We start from the raw sequence: 17,644 nt of genomic DNA on the forward strand, positions 1-17,644 counted from the left end.
TATACAATTTTCTGTCAGATATCTGTCCAATCTGGCTGGTCGGAATGAAAACCTGGTAATGTATGGGAGCCAATGACAATCATCCATTTGCTCACAAACACTGGAAAATAGCCAAAAATAGTTGTTCAGACAAATTGGGTAAAACACACAAATTTAACCAATTAGAACAATTTATTTTTGTCCTTTTTTCAGTGTTTAAAACCATATGATCGACTGTCATTTGCTCCCATACATTACCAGGTTTTCATTCCAACCAGCCAGATTGGACAGATAATTGTATAGTGGATGGCCAGCTTAAGTAGCACAAGGAGTGCTGATACCTTTATGTTTGTGTATTTTATGTTATGTGCCTGTATGTGTGCAGGCCCAACCTCACGTATGCTATGGTGCAGTGTTTGCTGCTATTATAAAGACACTGCTTTACCAAAAATACCTGCCTGTCTGGAATCCTAATTTCAATACCCCGTGTTACAGTATGCTGTGTTATGCTTCATTGCTGGGCATTATTGCATTTATGCTTCTTGAGTGTTCTGCATTTTACTTCTTGGACCTCTACTGTTTATGTACTGTGACCTATTTCCCCACTGTACACCACTGCTGAACGTGGTGGCACCTTATAAAGAAACCATTGAACAGTTTCTTTCAGCAGTTAGATTCCTTTAATTTGCACCATTTGGAGGGACTCCATGGGAATCTCCTTACTGTAAGCTTGATTTGAGCACCAAATATTGGTCGTAGTTATAAAATCTCCTAACACAGCGATGCCGGTTAGACGCCCAACCATTTGAGCACCAAATATCGGTTGCACTTATACAATCTCCTCACACAGAGATGCCAGTTAGACGACCAACCCGCGTGAGGAGTAGATCAGTCCCGAGAAACCACTGCAGGAGTTCACGCACTAGGAGGTCAAATCCAAAACCAGTTCAGGATTTGTGGCAGTCATGGAGAGCCAGATGCGTCGCGATAAGTCCGGGCCGATGCGCCTCTCCTTGTCCGGAGCTTGGTCAACATTCTGTGCGGCACGGGCCGGCTCATCGGGGTCGCCCGCCTCTTCTGCGGCTGGTGCATTACGCGGCACACGCAGGTCACAGAGGAGAGACTGTCTCTTCCGCTCAGTACTACACTCAGCGTAAGCCTGGATAGAGAGAGGCGGGGGTGAGACAGTTACAGCTATTCATTCAGGACGCTAAGACACATTCATAGACGTCAAGCTGACCCATCCAATGCCGGAGATATTTCTCTGCTCCCGTACATAGCATACAGGATGTAAAAGGCATGCGTGCCGTCGTCCGGGGCGCAGTACAGTCCCTGTCCTGATGGTACCCTTTTGCAGCTTGTGGCGTGCTTGGTGAGGACGCACCAGAACTTATCTTCCCGCTACCCCGCCGTGGTTCTGTAACGCCATGTGCGCCCTGCTCCTGTTCTGAATTGCATCAAGGGTTATTGAGAGATAGTCATTGCCGAATTTTTTAAACGGGAGAGATCAACCCAGATTGAATTGGTCAGGAGGTCACCTCTACATGACTGTACTGAAACATTATATATGTATACACACACATACATTAAGGAATTCATTCAGTAAATGTCTCCATCTAGCAGTTGCCCAGTGAGAGCAGGAGGAAGGATCCCCCTCCACACAGCTCTCACTGGCTGCCTGACCCAAACACCACCACACTAGCCGGCCATGCATGCGAGATCTGCAATCTATGCTGCTTCTGTCGCACGATGGCGTACATGGCGTAGGAAGTCTGTCCGTTCCTTCTCAGAGATACTGACCTGCATGAGGAGCTGGGGAGAAGGATAGGCCTCTGTTATAGTCGCAGCCATTGCTGGACTGACTCGGTTGAACTGCTGGATCTGTCTCCTCCAAGTCAGGGGTAATCCTGTGAGCGATCCTCGGGGGCCCCAACCGCGCCAGCTCCCTGTTGAGGTGCAGAAGGAGTAGGTCTGAGCCTCCCAGTGCATCCTGCGGACATAGACAGCAGTGTATATAACAGAGTCAGCCTCAGTGCCTGGCCTCCACTCACAGCGAGGCACACCGCCCCAGACATAGAGCAGGCAAAGCAAACAGAGGACCTCATTCAGAGCCGCTCGCAAGATGCGATCGCTCGCTTGCAAAAAGGAGTCGGGTATGCAAATCAAGTGATCGCTCTTTGCACTGTAAGGACGCCCTCTATGTCTTAGTGAGCGACGGCAGTTAGCGTACGCTGGACTATAAAACTTCCCAACAGTCACTCGCAGCACGCGTCATCTCTGGGAAGTGTCTGATTAATCGTGAACATCAAGGGCCATCAGAGCTGCTCGCAGTGCTTGGGGTTGACCTAACCTACCCCAAGCACTGCGAGCAGTTCAGGCTAAAAGAACAACCAAGTCACGTGTGCGATGACGCTACTTTGCTAATTATGCACACCCATTAAACGCCGTTCTGACGGTCAGACACGCCTGCGTTCGCACAACCACTCCCCCGTTCACAAGCACCTTCCCCTGTTACCACCCACAAACGGCGCAATCTGTCACTCAAAGTAGCGTCCTGTCTGTGTACTACGAGCGCTCGATTGTACATCGCAGACGCTAGTTTGCGCACGCGCACTGCAGCTTAGACGCATATTCAGACGGCGAAAATCGCTCCTAGCGAGCGAACGGCTCTGAATGAGGTCCTGAGTGTGGTGTCAGGTCACATGGCAAGACTATGGAAGTGGATTAGGCAACGTACATGCACTTCACAGTATCAGTCGGGGTCAAGTAAGATCAGCTGAGTGTTACCAACTTCAAGGAAGTTTATAACCTCCCTAAATACCCCACTGTCATACATCAAAAGCCCCTGTATACCCACGCTTTGCTCGCTAAGCAGGGACCTGGCACTCACTGTGACTAGCGACATCTACTGGCCAGGTCCTGCAATGCTGCTTGGTGTACCTGTCTGGTAATCTTACACTCGCATGTCAGCGAGTGCGCAGATTCTCCCTCAAACTCACCGGAACGGGCGCTGGGCCAGACTCTTCGTCATGGCACATACGTGTTGTCCGAGTTCTTTCCACGTGTCTGGGTGTAGGACTCCTGTCTCATGATGAAGCTGTAGATAGACAAGGGCCTGGCTTCCCAGGAGAGGACATTATGCATCAGAGGAAGTTATATCATTATGCGAGTATCCAATATAACAGCTATATGTATACATTTAATACACGCAGGGATTTTACTAAAAGCAGCGAGAGCAAGAACAGCATTAGATGCGGAGCATTATGCATCAGCGACAGAGTAAGGCCATTCTTCTTCTCCCTCTCACCTCATCTATCTGACGCCTGGTGACGGGACTTTCCGATTGGCCGTCCCCCAAGCCGCACCCATCTCTCCGCTCTAGCGAGTGTCTCTCCATTTTGCGAGACAGTCTTTGAGACCTGCACATCCAAAGAGACATCTTTTTAAAAACAAGTTAAGACATTTAGGATATATCCTTAAATTGTATATATTTTGATGTCAGAAAAGGACACAAGAACATAATAGAAGGCGTATGTACCTACGATAGTCATATAGGCCCAGCACGACCAGGGTGAATTTCTTTCCAGGGTATTTTGTGGCAATACCAAATACAGATTCTGGGGTCTCCGTCTCCTTTGAGGTAATAGGTGCCTGCAATGCACATGGAATGCTAACGCTATAACGTAGAGAACCATAAACCGCCATTGTTCTACACCCCCTTGTTGTTTGGAGCTGGCTCATATTGCCGGCACTATATTACACCTTATTCCTAAATAATTCCATATACTTTCCAGTGATTTAGATCATGCAGCCTGCGGCTTTGTGTATTGTTGCACTACAGGGCCTGTATTTTGGCTATTACTGGTACTATATGTAGTGCCCATATATGGAACAAATATATAATATAAGGTGCCCACACATGTAATACATATTTGATGCATGCGCCCGGATCATACAGAGAATCTGATCAGGGAATTGCTATGCGAGTTCCAGCATTCACCCTTATAGTACATGCTCCAGTCCTGAGACGGCCACAAGGTATCGTACCATGCGCGCAGCATTCGCTATTACCATCTCCCTGACTGCAATAACCGATGTCTGCATATCCCGTACTCTATCCCCATGTGTACAGTCCCATGGTGCAGATGTTACACAGCCAATAATCACAGCTCCCCATTTACCTGGATGTAACTGCGAACGCTCGTGAGAAAGTCTCTGGGCTCCACCAGAATCATAATTTCATCTTCTTCTGCTTTACACAACTCCAGACCCTCCTGCAGGGATCAACAACACAACATAAAAGGTTCTGGGAATCGGCAGCCCAGCATGGGGCATCGGGGGATCGGCAGCCCAGCATGGGGCATCGGCAGCCCAGCATGGGGCATCGGGGGATCGGCAGCCCAGCATGGGGCATCGGCAGCCCAGCATGGGGCATCGGGGGATCGGCAGCCCAGCATGGGGCATCGGGGGATCGGCAGCCCAGCATGGGGCATCGGGGGATCGGCAGCCCAGCATGGGGCATCCGCAGCCCAGCATGGGGCATCGCCAGCCCAGCATGGGGCATCTGGGGATCGCCAGCCCAGCATGGGGGATCGGGGCATCCGCAGCCCAGCATGGGGCATCGGGGGATCGCCAGCCCAGCATGGGGCATCGGGGGATCGCCAGCCCAGCATGGGGCATCCGCAGCCCAGCATGGGGCATCGGGGGATCGGCAGCCCAGCATGGGGCATCCGCAGCCCAGCATGGGGCATCGGGGGATCGGCAGCCCAGCATGGGGCATCGGGGGATCGGCAGCCCAGCATGGGGCATCGGGGGATCGGCAGCCCAGCATGGGGCATCGGGGCCTAAAACTAGCATTTCTGTCAACCAGAAATGAAGCTGTAGCTGGATAATTATATTGGCCTCGTCACCATGAACAATGTGTGACTGCATATTTCATCTACAACTCCATTTAAATGGTTGTAGCCTAGTATTCCCCAGCATGCTCATGCAACGTTGCATCTCTCTCCTCCCTGTCCCTAAGGAGCAGATTGGTGGCTTCTATCCATTTACACAAAAGGAATAATAATGGCGCCTGTCACTGTAGGTTTGGGAAAAGGAATTAGAAGTTAATCTCACAATTCCATCTGTATGTAATGGTAGGGAAGGCTGCTCTTGTAGCATTGGTCAATAATCCACATGTGCAGTTTTAAAGTGCAAACTTTTGTAGACAACAGTTTATTGTGTTATTTATACAGAATAACGAGTTACAGAAAGAAAGTTAATTAACGTCTGAATAAGTTATAATTACTGTCTCTGGTATGTCCAAATATTGCTCCGGGAATTAAAGGGACACTACCCTCAAACAGCTTCTGGCCTTAAGTATGCCTAGCACAGGGTGCTGTATAGATTACTGACAGATTTAGGTGATCCCTCTGTGCTGGCTAACCAATTCAGGGGGTCTGACCCTCAATTTATTTTTCAAACTTGGCCACGCCTACAATGACATCATAGCACAGCCCAAGATGTTCCCTTAGCATTAGGCCACACCCCCCCAAGCTGTGGATTATATACCACATCTACTGCAGTCAACAGGACTCTAGGAAGAAGCTTTGTAACACTGACATTCCTCATGCAATATGCGGCTTGGTGTCCACTCTCTCTCTCTGCCCCCTTATTACTTTTTGTTTTTATTCTATGGGGTAAACTTACTAAAGTGAGAGTTTTTAGAAGTGGAGATGTTGCCCATAGCAACCAATAAGATTCTACTTAACATTTATCTAGCACCTTATAGAAGATAATGTCTAGAATCTGATTGGTTGCTATGGGCAACATCTCCACTTCTAAAGACCCGCACTTTAGTAAATATACCCCTATGTCTTTACTCTGTAATCTCCCACTTCTAGCTCCATTTCCAACCCTTACCTGCTATTTATCCCCTTCTAATGCTTTGATCTCTATTACAAAGTCAGATGATCCATCAGCCAATGTGATAGGTACTAAGGGGCCTGAATTAAGCCAACTCATATTAATTTTATTGGAGGGGGCCCAGACCAGTCTCTAACCCAGGGCCTTATGGGGTGTTAATCGGTCTCTGATCTGCTGCCACACACCAGCGTTATGCTTCCTTCTCCACCTCCAAATGCTTGTGTTCCTGTAGGAAAATTGACTCCCACATTCCACCGACTCGTGCTATTCGCGAGTCTCCCCCTTTGTGCGACGGCAGCCAATCGGTGGTCAGGGCTAATCACCAGCGGCTGAAAGGAGGAACGATACTTGTGTGATCCTAGTGGCCACCCTGCAAGCCTGGACTTTAGAAGGAAGATGATGTCCATTAAAGATATCTCATTACAAACAGTCTATAAATGTTGTAATGACACCACCGGTTACCAGCTGTGTTCTCACCAGGCTTCTAATGTAAACCCACCCTAATGGTGACCAGGGCACAACTTACTACACATGTCCAGTCTCCAGGCAGCTCTCTCCGCCACCCGATGCTCCACGGCACAGACTGTGGCTCGATGGAATAATTATACCCAGCCAACCTCAAGTCTTCCAATACATCTTCCGACCCCGCGTCCTGCAGGAGGCCTGCGGAAAAAGAGCATAAATGCCCTATAAGTAACATCCAACAGATCAGATGCTCAGTGCTAGCAGTGGGAACTGCGGTGGGACTGTACTTATTTGACCTATAGTGTAAGTAATGGGGTCTGGTCATGTAACGCTACAGACTACAGGAAAAGACTCCGCACAAGGATGGCAGTGAGCTAAACAATGCCAGATATACAGAAACAGGTCTCATCGCTTCTAGCTACAGAGGTCCCAATCTAATAAAGACCTACTATTCCAGTGTCTGCGAGCACCTGTTACTGTGATTTGTTGGACTGGAAACAGATAGGTGCAGGGTGCTAGAATGAGGACGGTCACAACCTGTGCAGTTCCTCTTTCTTGCCTGGGGTATTGCTCATTGCTCTGGTGCTTCTCGCACACACTGGTCTGTATCTCAGAAGTTTGTTGTGGCAGCTGAGTGTGCTATTATAAGCACCAGAGCAGACAGCGACACCCCAGGCAGGAAAGAGGAACTGCATTGGTTGTGACAGGTGCAGGGTGCTAGAATGAACACTAAACAGATACATAAATATAGAATATAGTGACACTGTAAAAGGACTGTGATAGCGAAGAGATGGTACGGGTTACCATGCCATAGTACAACATGTGAACATGTGATTTGACAACTGATCACGTCAAAGACTTCAGTAACCTGTGGCTCTCCAGCAGTGGTGGAACCACAAGTCACAGCATGCACTGACCACCTCTGATATAGGGTGCCATCGTGGACAGGGATCTTTAGCTTACCTACGCTTTCTGTTAAAAAGTTTTATATCCTATACATTTTAATGATTACACAAAGCTATAACCAATTACAGTTATTTTTTTGTTTATTTGTATAGAGCCAAAATATATAATGGCCACAGCTTCAGACAACTTTAATGTAATTGGCTTGTACGTGCCCCCCAGCAACTTTTACAAAAAGAGACTGTCTGTAGGCTCCTTTTGTGTTTTTTGTACCAAGGCAGTGTGATTATATGATATGCTCTTGAACGTGACACAGCACTGCTCTGTATATACAATAGTTTCCTCTGCATACAGCAGAGATGTGCTCCGTTATATCCAAAGGCAACAAAGATAAAATATCGCTGCACAGGTACAGTAGGGCATAAACTGCAAACCAAGATGCTCGAGTCGTATGAAGGTGGAAAACCCCATCAAGAACAAAGCAATTCAATGCAAACTATTTCAATTTCTTACCTGCATCAACGAGGACAGTCATGTACTTTACACACTGATCCGGTCTCAGGAGCTTTAGAGCCAGTGCCGAGGCTTTTCTTTTCTCCTTCTCCGCCTTTTCCAGATTGCGGACTCTCTCGTTCTCTTGCCTCCTGGCCTCCTTCTCCCTCTTCCTCTCCTCCGCCCTCGCCCGCTCAGCCTCCACTTCCTCAGGGTCCTTCCTCCTCTTTGTTTTCTTGACTGTACTGAGACGGGTGGAGTCGGGAAGAGGCAGGGACGATGTGGATTGATGTATAGCAACCTTGTCCTCCTTTGTATGTGCGGATGGGTCTTCAAATCCTATTTTAAGGCCAGAAGCCTCTTGGTCACCACTATGTAGAAGTTTTGTTTCTGTGTTCAAACCACGACCCACCTGCTCCTGCGGCGGTAGCTCCCCAACTCCTACGTTACTTTGAAGACCCTCCTCATCCTCTCTTGATGATATTGTAGCATGTATTTGTGGCTCAGGATCCTTCCTAACACTAAGTGATTCTTCCTCATTCTCCGAATCAGAAATCTCCCATGTTTTGGCCCTTCTCAGTAGCTTCCTAGGGGAACTAGTAACGTATCCTTTCTCCTGCTCCTCTCCCATACCTAACCTCCTTTATACTATATTAATACAAGTCATCCAACAATTATCAACATAGAGGACATTCATCTTTAGGCACAGCAGGCTGAAGAATACCAACCAGGCCTATTATATCCAGGTTGTTTAAGACAAAGGATGAAACCATTTAGGAGAAAATAGAGGCCCTCAGTAATATTATTGGTAGGGATCACTTGCACAATCATTCCTGCTCAGGATTACAGTCGCCGCCAATGCAGACATACCACCCCGGCCTAACACCACTGTGCCATATGGCGCTGTTGTGAGATTAACGCCAAAAATTAGCATATGACTGATTTAGCCGTAGCTGCCGCCATACACATCCAATACGCCAAAGCTGGAATATTACAGTTATTAACGTACACACAAAGTTTATACGTCACCAATGATACCACAATTACCATTTACATTGTATTACATACACTGCTTTGAGGATCTTTAGACATTAAATGTGTATTTAGGAGCCGCCTGCACTGAAATGCTCAGAATTAGTAACACCCTGAGCACTAGGACCTTAATTTACCAGTCAAGCCACTAATAACATACATTTAAAAACCCATATACTTTGTTATTTCACCACTCCTGAAAAGCAGCCAGTCTATTACCCGAGCAGAGACAGCCTCTCTATCTTGCACAACACACGTCATGTCCATAACATGGCCCATACATGAGAGTGGCAGATGTTCTGAAGCCTTTAACTCAAATGCCCCGTTGGCTTCTCCAAAATGGCGCCTGTAGGATAGACCTTTCCGCCAATCACTTCTTTAACAGTTTATTCCAGACGCAACTAGTGTGCATCACATGACCGGAACTCTCATCCTTACGTGGCCGCTCTTAGCGGACATATTTATTTTGGGCACCTGTCTCTTTTTATCTCCCTGTACTAATTTTGCGTGTTTCCTGCCTTATTTTTCCATTGTAAATAAAGTTTGTTTATGGAAAAAAAAAAAAGAGAGCGAGAGAGACAGCAGCAGCAGTGGGTGCTGTGCCTGGCGCCTAGACCTTCTCCCTCCCAGGTCACGTGGTATAGGTGACAGCTCGTTGACGTCAGCAGACCGCGACGACGGTTGCTGGGTTACACCGGGGTCACCCTCACGTGCCTCGCGCAGTCTCCGGTGGCCGGCGGCGGGACCTCGCAGTGGGAAATCATGGCGCGGAAGAAGCTGAGGCTAATCGCCGAGATGGCAAGGAAGATCCGGGCCTACCGGGATCATAAGAACCGCCCGCGGGAATCCCAGCGCTTTGCCGTGGACTATCAGGTGACCCCAGCAGCACCCAGACTTATATACTGAGTGCCGGTGCTGCAGAGCTGACATGCCATGGTCCCAGTGAACATATATATATATAGTGCCCCCTATACAGTGCTGAGACATATACCATCTATACCACAGTTATCAAACTCGGTCCTCAGGACCCAAAACAGTGCATGTTTTCCAGGTCTTATCACAAAATCACAAGTGAGATAATTAGCTCCACCTGTGGATCTGTTAAAATGTGTCAGTGAGTAATGACTGCACCTGTGCACCTGCTGGGTGACCTGGAAAACATGACCTGTGTGGGGTCCAGAGGACCGAGTTTGAGAACCACTGGCATATTATAATATAATCCTAGCCGGCATTTGTAAGCATGCTGAGAGACACTACAGGAAGTATTCTGTGACCTAACATGTGACAGCAGAGGACAGTAGCTTCATCTGAGGTATAGAATAAAGTCACATAACATATGCAAAATACCTTAAACTAGTGACAATTCTAGCACTCTGCACCTGTCACAACCTGTGCAGTTTCTCTTTCCTGCCTGGGGTGTCGCTCTCTGCTCTGGTGCTTCTAGCACACTCTGGTTACATTGTGAGTGAGCCCACTCCCTTGGCTGAGAAGCAGCCCCCCACATGAATGGTCTCAGGATGCTTTACTGTTGGTATGACACAGGACGAAGACTTTTGGAGGATGGTCTGGTGTCAAGAATGGCAGCAAAGAAGCCACTTCTATCAAGGAGAAACATCAGGGACAGACTGAAATTCTGCAAACAGTACAGGGATTGGGCTGCTGAGGACTGGGGTAAAGTTATTCTCTCTGATGAATCCCCTTTAAGATTGTTTGGGGCATCTGGAAAAACGCTTGTCCGGAGAAGGAAAGGTGAGCGCTACCATCAGTCCTGTGTCATGCCAACAGTAAAGCATCCTGAGACCATTCACGTGTGGGGTTGCTTCTCAGCCAAGGGAGTGGGCTCACTCACAATTTTGCCTAAGAGCACAGCCATGAATAAAGAATGGTACCAAAGCATCCTCCAAGAGCAACTTCTCCCAACCACCCAAGAACAGTTCGGTGATGAACAATGCCTTTTCCAGCATGAAGGAGCACCTTGCCATAAGGCAAAAGTGATAACTAAGTGGTTCGGGGAACAAAACATTGATATTTTAGGTCCATGGCCAGGAAACTCCTCAGACCTTAATCTCATTGAGAACTTGTGGACAAACAAAAACCCACAAATCCTGACAAACTCCAAGCATTGATTAGGTAAGAATGGGCGGCCATCAGTCAGTATGTGGCCCAGAAGTTGAGTGACAGCATGCCAGGGCGAATTGCAGAGGTCTTGAAAAAGAAGGCTCAACACTGCAAATATTGACTCTTTGCATAAACTTAATGTAATTGTCAATAAAAGCCTTTGACACTTATGAAATGCTTGTAATGTTACTTCAGTATACCATAGTAACATTGGACAAAAAGAAGCAACAAACTTTGTGAAAACCAATCCAGGCTCTTAAGTTTTTGGCCATGGCTGTATTTAGGGAGGCCATAGTACGTGCCTAAGGGGCTAAGGCTTATGGGTCTATTTACTTAGCCTTAGATGGAGATTTAAGTGAATAAAGTACCAACCAACCAGCTCCTGTCATTTTTCAAACAGCCTGTGACATGACAGGAGCTGATTGGCTGGTACTTTATCTCCATCCAAGGCTTAGTACAGCCAGTTGGCTGTGACTGAACCCTGATATAACAGAGGTCCTTATGATAGGTCACAGGACAAGGCTGCAGCATAGCCAACCAACAGGACTTACACTTGGGGGGGGGGGCCTCAGAGTTACAAAACACTGAACATGTGCGGAATCTTGGTGATGTCCTGGATAGTGGCATCTGACACTTAAACATCCGGTATCAGCCACAATCTAATCCTCATTCTTTCATCTGAGGAATATAGCCAGAATCCAGCACTTAATTCCCTCAGAAGATCTGCCTAAAGTCATACATACATTATCACACCTAGACTACTGCAATGCCCTCTACCTGGGTCTCCCAGCAAAATAATTGCACCGCTTGCAGATGGTACAAAATGCTGTTGCCAGGCTATTAACCAACCAGCCCCGTTCCAGTCATATAACACCCATTCTCTACTTCCTTCACTGGCTGCCTGTCAGATGGCGAATTGTTTTCAAGATTGGTTTACTAACTTACAAAGCCCTTCATGACCAGGGCCCAAGGTACCTGAAGCAGCTTCTGATTCCTTACTGTCCCACTTGATTATTGTGATCCATTGATGAAGGACTATAACCGGTACCTAGAATCTCCCGGAATTGGTCTGGGGGTCGAGCATTCAGTTTTTTATGGCTCAGACTCTATGGAACTCACTTCCCCGCACAGTTCGAGAGGTCTCCACTCTAGAGTCCTTCAAAATAGACTCAAGACTCACCTATTCACCCAAGCATTTCACTGATGTCCCTTGTTTTAAGCTTATTTTGTGCTGTAAAGGCAAATGTAAAGCACTTTAAGTCCTTTTAGGAGAAAAGCGCTATATAAATAACATTATTATGTCATAGACTACTTTGACTGTAAGAATCCCACTAGAACGATCATAAATTCTTCAATGATCAACTCCCAATCAGAGGACTGGGGAGGTGCTGCCTCAATATCCAGGCAAACAGTAATTGATACAATAAAGATACTAATTGGGTGCACAAACATGAATTTGCAAAATATATAAATATGCTTTGCCCATAAAACCTTTTTTATTTTTAATATATATATATATATAATTAATAAAGGTTATTACATTTTAATTCTATTATTATTCATATAGTGCACCCAATTAGTATCCTCCTATGTTTCTTATGCTGGGCATACACTATACAATTTTGTGTAAGATATCTGTCCAATCTGGCTGGTTGGAATGAAAACCTGGTAATGTATGGGAGCCAATGACAATCGTCCATTTACTCACAAACACTGGAAAACAGACAAAAATGTTTGTCAGTTTTCCACTGTTTAAGATAGTTTGACAATTTTTCTAAAATCTAGGAGCCAGGATGAAAGTGTAGGAGCCAGACCACCGTCCCCCCAAAAAAAGTTACAGGAGTGAGTAAGGAGCACAGCTCTGTGTTATACACACTATACTAGTCCACAAAATGGTCGCAGTTGAATGGATACAATAAAATGGAGGCCCCCTCACTGCTCTGCACAGCTCCACCCCCCACCCTCCAGAAATAATGGACCACATTTCACATAAAATAATGGTGCTAGAAAGTACAACAAAATCCCCTTCCCCCTCGTGGTCACACCACTATCCCTCTGAAGCCGCTCCGCAAACCCTGGCCACGCATAGACCCTATTACTGGGGAGGTCTATGCAGCCGGAGATAGTAGATAGCCGTGCATACAGGGGGATCAGCTAAGACTGGGACAGATAGCAGGGATCAGAGCAGGCCAGGATGGAGAGGAGTCGTCAGCGCAGGCCGGGACGGACAGAGGCACAGCAGTCACCGCAGGCGACACTCAGCACATGCACTCCTGTGCATGATATGAACACCGCAATACTATAGGCACGAATCTCCGCTGGAGCTGATGAGGATCTGCTTCCTCCCTCACTGCAAAATTCTAGTAGCCAGGCAGCAAAATATGGTAGCCATGGCGACCTGGCCCCCGGGATTTGTCGAGCCCTGGTTTAAGATCATATGATCAACTGTCATTTGCTCCCATACATTACCAGGTTTTCATTCCGACCAGCCAGTTTGGACAGATATCTGACAGATAATTGTGTAGCGTATGCCCAGCATTAGTCTGTACACAAGCAGGACCCTCCTCCTCTAGTTCTCTCCCTGCATTGTCCATGTCCCCAGTGCACTCATTCTCCCAGTCATTGTGTAGGATCCTTTCTGTCTGCTCACCTCAGGGCACTGGATCTTATTTGTGTCACTCCTAATGTCGTCTCACTTTGCTGTTTGGTCTGTCCCCTTAGTATAAATTGTTTCTTTGGACTTCCGATATTAAAGTGGTTGTGTTTTCTCTGTACAGTGCAACAGGCACATGGTGGCACCATATAAATAAAGGATAATCATATGTGGGCATGTAATACAGATATTAAGGATTTGGCGGTTAGGGCATGTTGCCTAATGCTGGGTTTAGCAGTTGAGACGTGACACCACACATGCAGAATACTTTCTTTCACTTGAAGCACACACACGATTGGCCCATAATACAGATCACTCCTATTGTAAAGTAACTCTGGTCTCCGAACATATATTGATCAGCAGTTTAGCTGAAATGTTTAATGTGCCATCGTTCCTCCCTCTGAATGATTTAGATGGATAGTTGCCCTAAAACTGTCTCTCTCCCCTGCAGACCATGACCCGGCCATTCACTGGCAAGCGTTTGCCGGTTCTCGCTTGGGTGGATGTGAAGCGAGAGAAACGACTGTTCACGCTACTCGCCGGCCTGAGGTCATTTGGAGTAGGACGGATGGTGACCAGGAAATCGTGGCTGGAGGATTATGAGGAGCCCTGTTACTGGACCATAACGAAGGTCAAAGTGGATTACACGTCAGAGGTTAGAGAAATGCTGATTATTAACCTCTATGGCAGTGTTTCCCAACCTCGTTCCTCAAGGCACACTAACAGTCCAGGTTTAAGTGATATCCAGGATTGAGCACACATGGTTAAATCCAAATAACTCAGGTACTAAGTAAGACACCTGTGCTCAAGTCTGGCTATCCTTAAAACCTGGACTGCTAGTGTGCCTTGAGGACCATGGTTGGGAACCCCTGCTCTCTGCGCATGCAGAGGACCCCATCTGCCTTTATCTTAGTCATCCAGCTGCAGAGGGGCAGATTACGCAGCACCTGTGGTCACTGGGATAGAGAATTAGTCACTGCTGCCTATGTCTGTTGTATTAAGATAGTACAGACCCTATGGAGAAGTGAAAGCTGCATCATGGAGTTCTCCATAAACTTGCACTTCTAGGACACCTTTTGCCCACACAATGGGGGCTTCTATGTTGTTGGTTCAACTAATTATCATGTTAATACAGTGGTTCTCAAACTTAGTCCTTGGGACCCCAAACAGGTTGCGTTTTGCAGGTCACCCAGCAGGTGATACATTTTCAAGATCCACAGGTTGAGATAATTATTTCACTTGTGATCAGTGAGGAGACCTGGAAAACATGCACTGTTTGGGGTCCTGAGGACCGAGTTTGAGAACCTGTGAGATCACGTAAACACACTGCACAATAAGTGCACAACATCCGTAGTAGCCCCCCTGTATTATATACTATAATTCGTGCCCTATCCACTTCCTGACCACTTCCTCAACAGGGAAATTTCATAAAAGAAGAGATTTCACATTCAGGGCTTATTTATCATTAAAAAATAGATATATCTCCTATATCTGCTGCAGTCTTTCAATCTCCGACAGCATCTGAATCCCCCACAGGTTTCTAATGGGGGCTGCGATGCTGTCGAAAGATGGCATCAGCTGCTGTACCCTAGGGGCTACACTTAGTAAAATTTCCCAGGAGAGGGTACCTCTGGAACACTCCCCCTGGCAATGGCCGCGGCACGTATGGTCAGTAGAACACGCTTGCGCAGGAGCCCCGGCACAGGAGTAAAGAGACCGCTGATGCAGTGTCTTTAGTCTGAGCACATGGCAGGGACGGGCACCTTTTCAGAGCCCCTGTCCCTGCGGGTGCTGTTTAAAACATCAGGGCTGTACAATCCTATCCTGCAATACGATCTTGGGGCGCTAATATCGTGCCCAGATCGCATTGCAGATGTGACTATCGATAAATGGGCCCTTTGTGAAATGTGCCGATTTGGATGATTTTTTTTATTCTTTGCTTTGTTTTTCATTAAGTTTATTTATTTTTTTTTTAGTAAATTTTCTTTTATCAAGTATGTGTTGGAACCTCATCTAGTTCTCCCCGGAGCACTACAATAGATACTTCAGCACTGTATTTTACCCCTTGTATGCCAAAGGCTCACTGATTGGCCACATCCTGCTTCACTGAATCGGAACAAACAGGACATCTGTGTAGTGTCTGAGCGCTCTTGGCTCGTGCATAGATGAGCGCATGTAAGTTTTGTATTATTATTTTTTTTGTCTTTACAGAACATGGACCATGGGCAAGCTTGGGGCTATTTAACATTTAGAGGTAAGCCTAGATAAATAGCTCATCTCTCAGTGATAGAATGGTATCAGTGAGGATGCTTCTTGAAATGTATTTGGTTTAAAAAAATAATTTTGGCCCCATACTGCTGTAAGTTTAGGGACAAGATGATAAAATCTTATTACAAAGTCCCTTTCTGTTTAAACAGCCCATAAATGAGACAAATTCTAATTTGATGGAAGAAAGGCGCCGGCGTAGTTTGCATTGAATTGCTCCTATAAAGGCTGTGTGACCGTTCCGGTAGATTCGCTCTAGGGGCAGTTTCCTCATGCTGCCGGTTTGCGCAAAATCCAGAGATCAGCCACCATTCACCTACATATTGCATAGTCCTTTGCCAGGTATGCACTCATTATGTTGACATGGACAAAATTTTGAGTCACAATGGACACAGTGTCGACAGTCCATTTTAGGGTTAGGGCTAAAATCCACTGAAAACACTATGTAAACATGCCAACTGTCGACATTGTGTGCCATACACTGGTCATGTGTGCCTATGGCAGTTATAGTTCAGTATGAGTTGGAGAACTCAAGGCTTCTATATAATAACCTGTCCCTTCTCCACCCAGGCAAGCCAGAGACTGAGGAGAAAGAGATCCCCAAAGTCATGTATCACGACTGGCGCCTCTTACCACGGCACGAAGAAGACAACTTTAAGAATGTCATCTGTGAGCCTGAGCCGGAACCTGTGCGTTACGTGCCATATCCACCTCTCCTGAGAGCCTTCATTTTGGCCGAGATGCAGAAGAAAGGAAAGCCTATAACTGAGCCTGTACTGGACCTCCAGAAAATCCACTCCTTCTCTAAACAAGCTTTTGAAGCGGAGAGAAACTCAGGAATGGGGACACCCGTGTGATAAGGACGTGGCCTCCCTCAGATCTCTGAAAACAGTGGCTCATTCGTGGTGGCATGGTCCAATATCTGTGCAAGACTTTACATCATCATAAGTCAGGATATTGGGATCAGAAGTCATCACGCGGGAGTCCTTCATATGGAACATGACAGTGTAGAGCTACATGTTAGCACCATTGTCATAAGGGTTTCTCTGCCCCAGACTGTGTTACTGCATACAGAATGCAGTAAGATCTCAGTAACTGTGAGAGGCCTGCAAGGCTGCTGGTTGGCAGTTGGCTGCATGAGGGAATGTATTCTGTAAATTCTAATAAACTGTTTATATCAAGACTGCTGCATGTCTTAAATATGTTAGACAATTAATGAACATATGTGCGCTATTCCTATTCATCTGTGATTTTGCTCCTTCTGCTTTATAATTTAGGAAGAATAGATACCTCTAGTGCACAGGTTCTCAAACTCCGTCCTCAGTGAATGTTTTCCAGGTCTCCTCACAGAATCACAAGTGAAAATCATTCGCTCCGCCTGTGGATGTTTTAAAATGCTTTAGTGAGTAATGAATACACCTGTGCACCTGATGGGTGACCTGGAAAACGTGTACTGTTTGGGGTCCTGAGGAACAAGTTTGAAAACCACTGCTCTAGTGCAATTGTTAGGAGCCGGTGCTTATATTGGTTGCTAATGGGAGGGCTGCTCCTCCATTCATGAACTGTAATTGGCTGCATAAGTTCATTGAAGCAGAATGTGTTTTCCAAGTACCGCCCAGTCCTGAGGGCAGGAAGCCCTTGCGCTGTTGTACATGGGCATCACACTGCTCATTCAGATATATATATATATATTCCTTCAACCACTTGGGGACACTGGAGTTAAGACACTGGGGTATAGACGGTGGTTGACTAAGTGTGTGACTGGCTCCTCCCCCTCTATGCCCCATTTTAGAAATGTGCCCGAGAGAGCTGGTGCACATGGGGCTGTCT

General features: G+C 46.6%; 2 protein-coding genes across 3 annotated transcripts; one reads left to right on the forward strand and one right to left on the reverse strand.

Moving 5' to 3' along the window:
* Positions 1–643: 643 nt before the first annotated feature.
* On the reverse strand, positions 644–9,198 carry EME2 (essential meiotic structure-specific endonuclease subunit 2). 2 transcript variants are annotated; one of them, XM_088464747.1, is made up of 8 exons: positions 7,768–9,198; positions 6,413–6,549; positions 4,161–4,253; positions 3,518–3,630; positions 3,287–3,398; positions 2,979–3,094; positions 1,780–1,969; positions 644–1,138 (listed from the first exon to the last, which is right to left on the reverse strand). In XM_088464747.1, the coding sequence occupies exons 1-8, from the start codon at positions 8,375–8,377 to the stop codon at positions 902–904; spliced, it is 1,608 nt and encodes a 535-aa protein (XP_088320873.1). In that variant the 5' UTR covers positions 8,378–9,198; the 3' UTR covers positions 644–901. The 2 variants fall into 2 exon arrangements, with proteins under 2 accessions (XP_088320873.1, XP_088320874.1); XM_088464748.1 differs by having other exon boundaries at positions 1,050–1,138; positions 1,780–1,925.
* Positions 9,199–9,334: 136 nt separating this feature from the next.
* On the forward strand, positions 9,335–16,997 carry MRPS34 (mitochondrial ribosomal protein S34). Its single transcript, XM_088464749.1, has 4 exons — positions 9,335–9,651; positions 14,001–14,204; positions 15,761–15,803; positions 16,385–16,997. The coding sequence occupies exons 1-4, from the start codon at positions 9,541–9,543 to the stop codon at positions 16,669–16,671; spliced, it is 645 nt and encodes a 214-aa protein (XP_088320875.1). The 5' UTR covers positions 9,335–9,540; the 3' UTR covers positions 16,672–16,997.
* Positions 16,998–17,644: the final 647 nt, after the last annotated feature.

This window comes from Taudactylus pleione, unplaced genomic scaffold, assembly GCF_031769625.1.
Source record: "Taudactylus pleione unplaced genomic scaffold, aTauple2 ptg000061l, whole genome shotgun sequence".
In the NCBI taxonomy this organism is placed as follows: domain Eukaryota; kingdom Metazoa; phylum Chordata; class Amphibia; order Anura; family Myobatrachidae; genus Taudactylus; species Taudactylus pleione.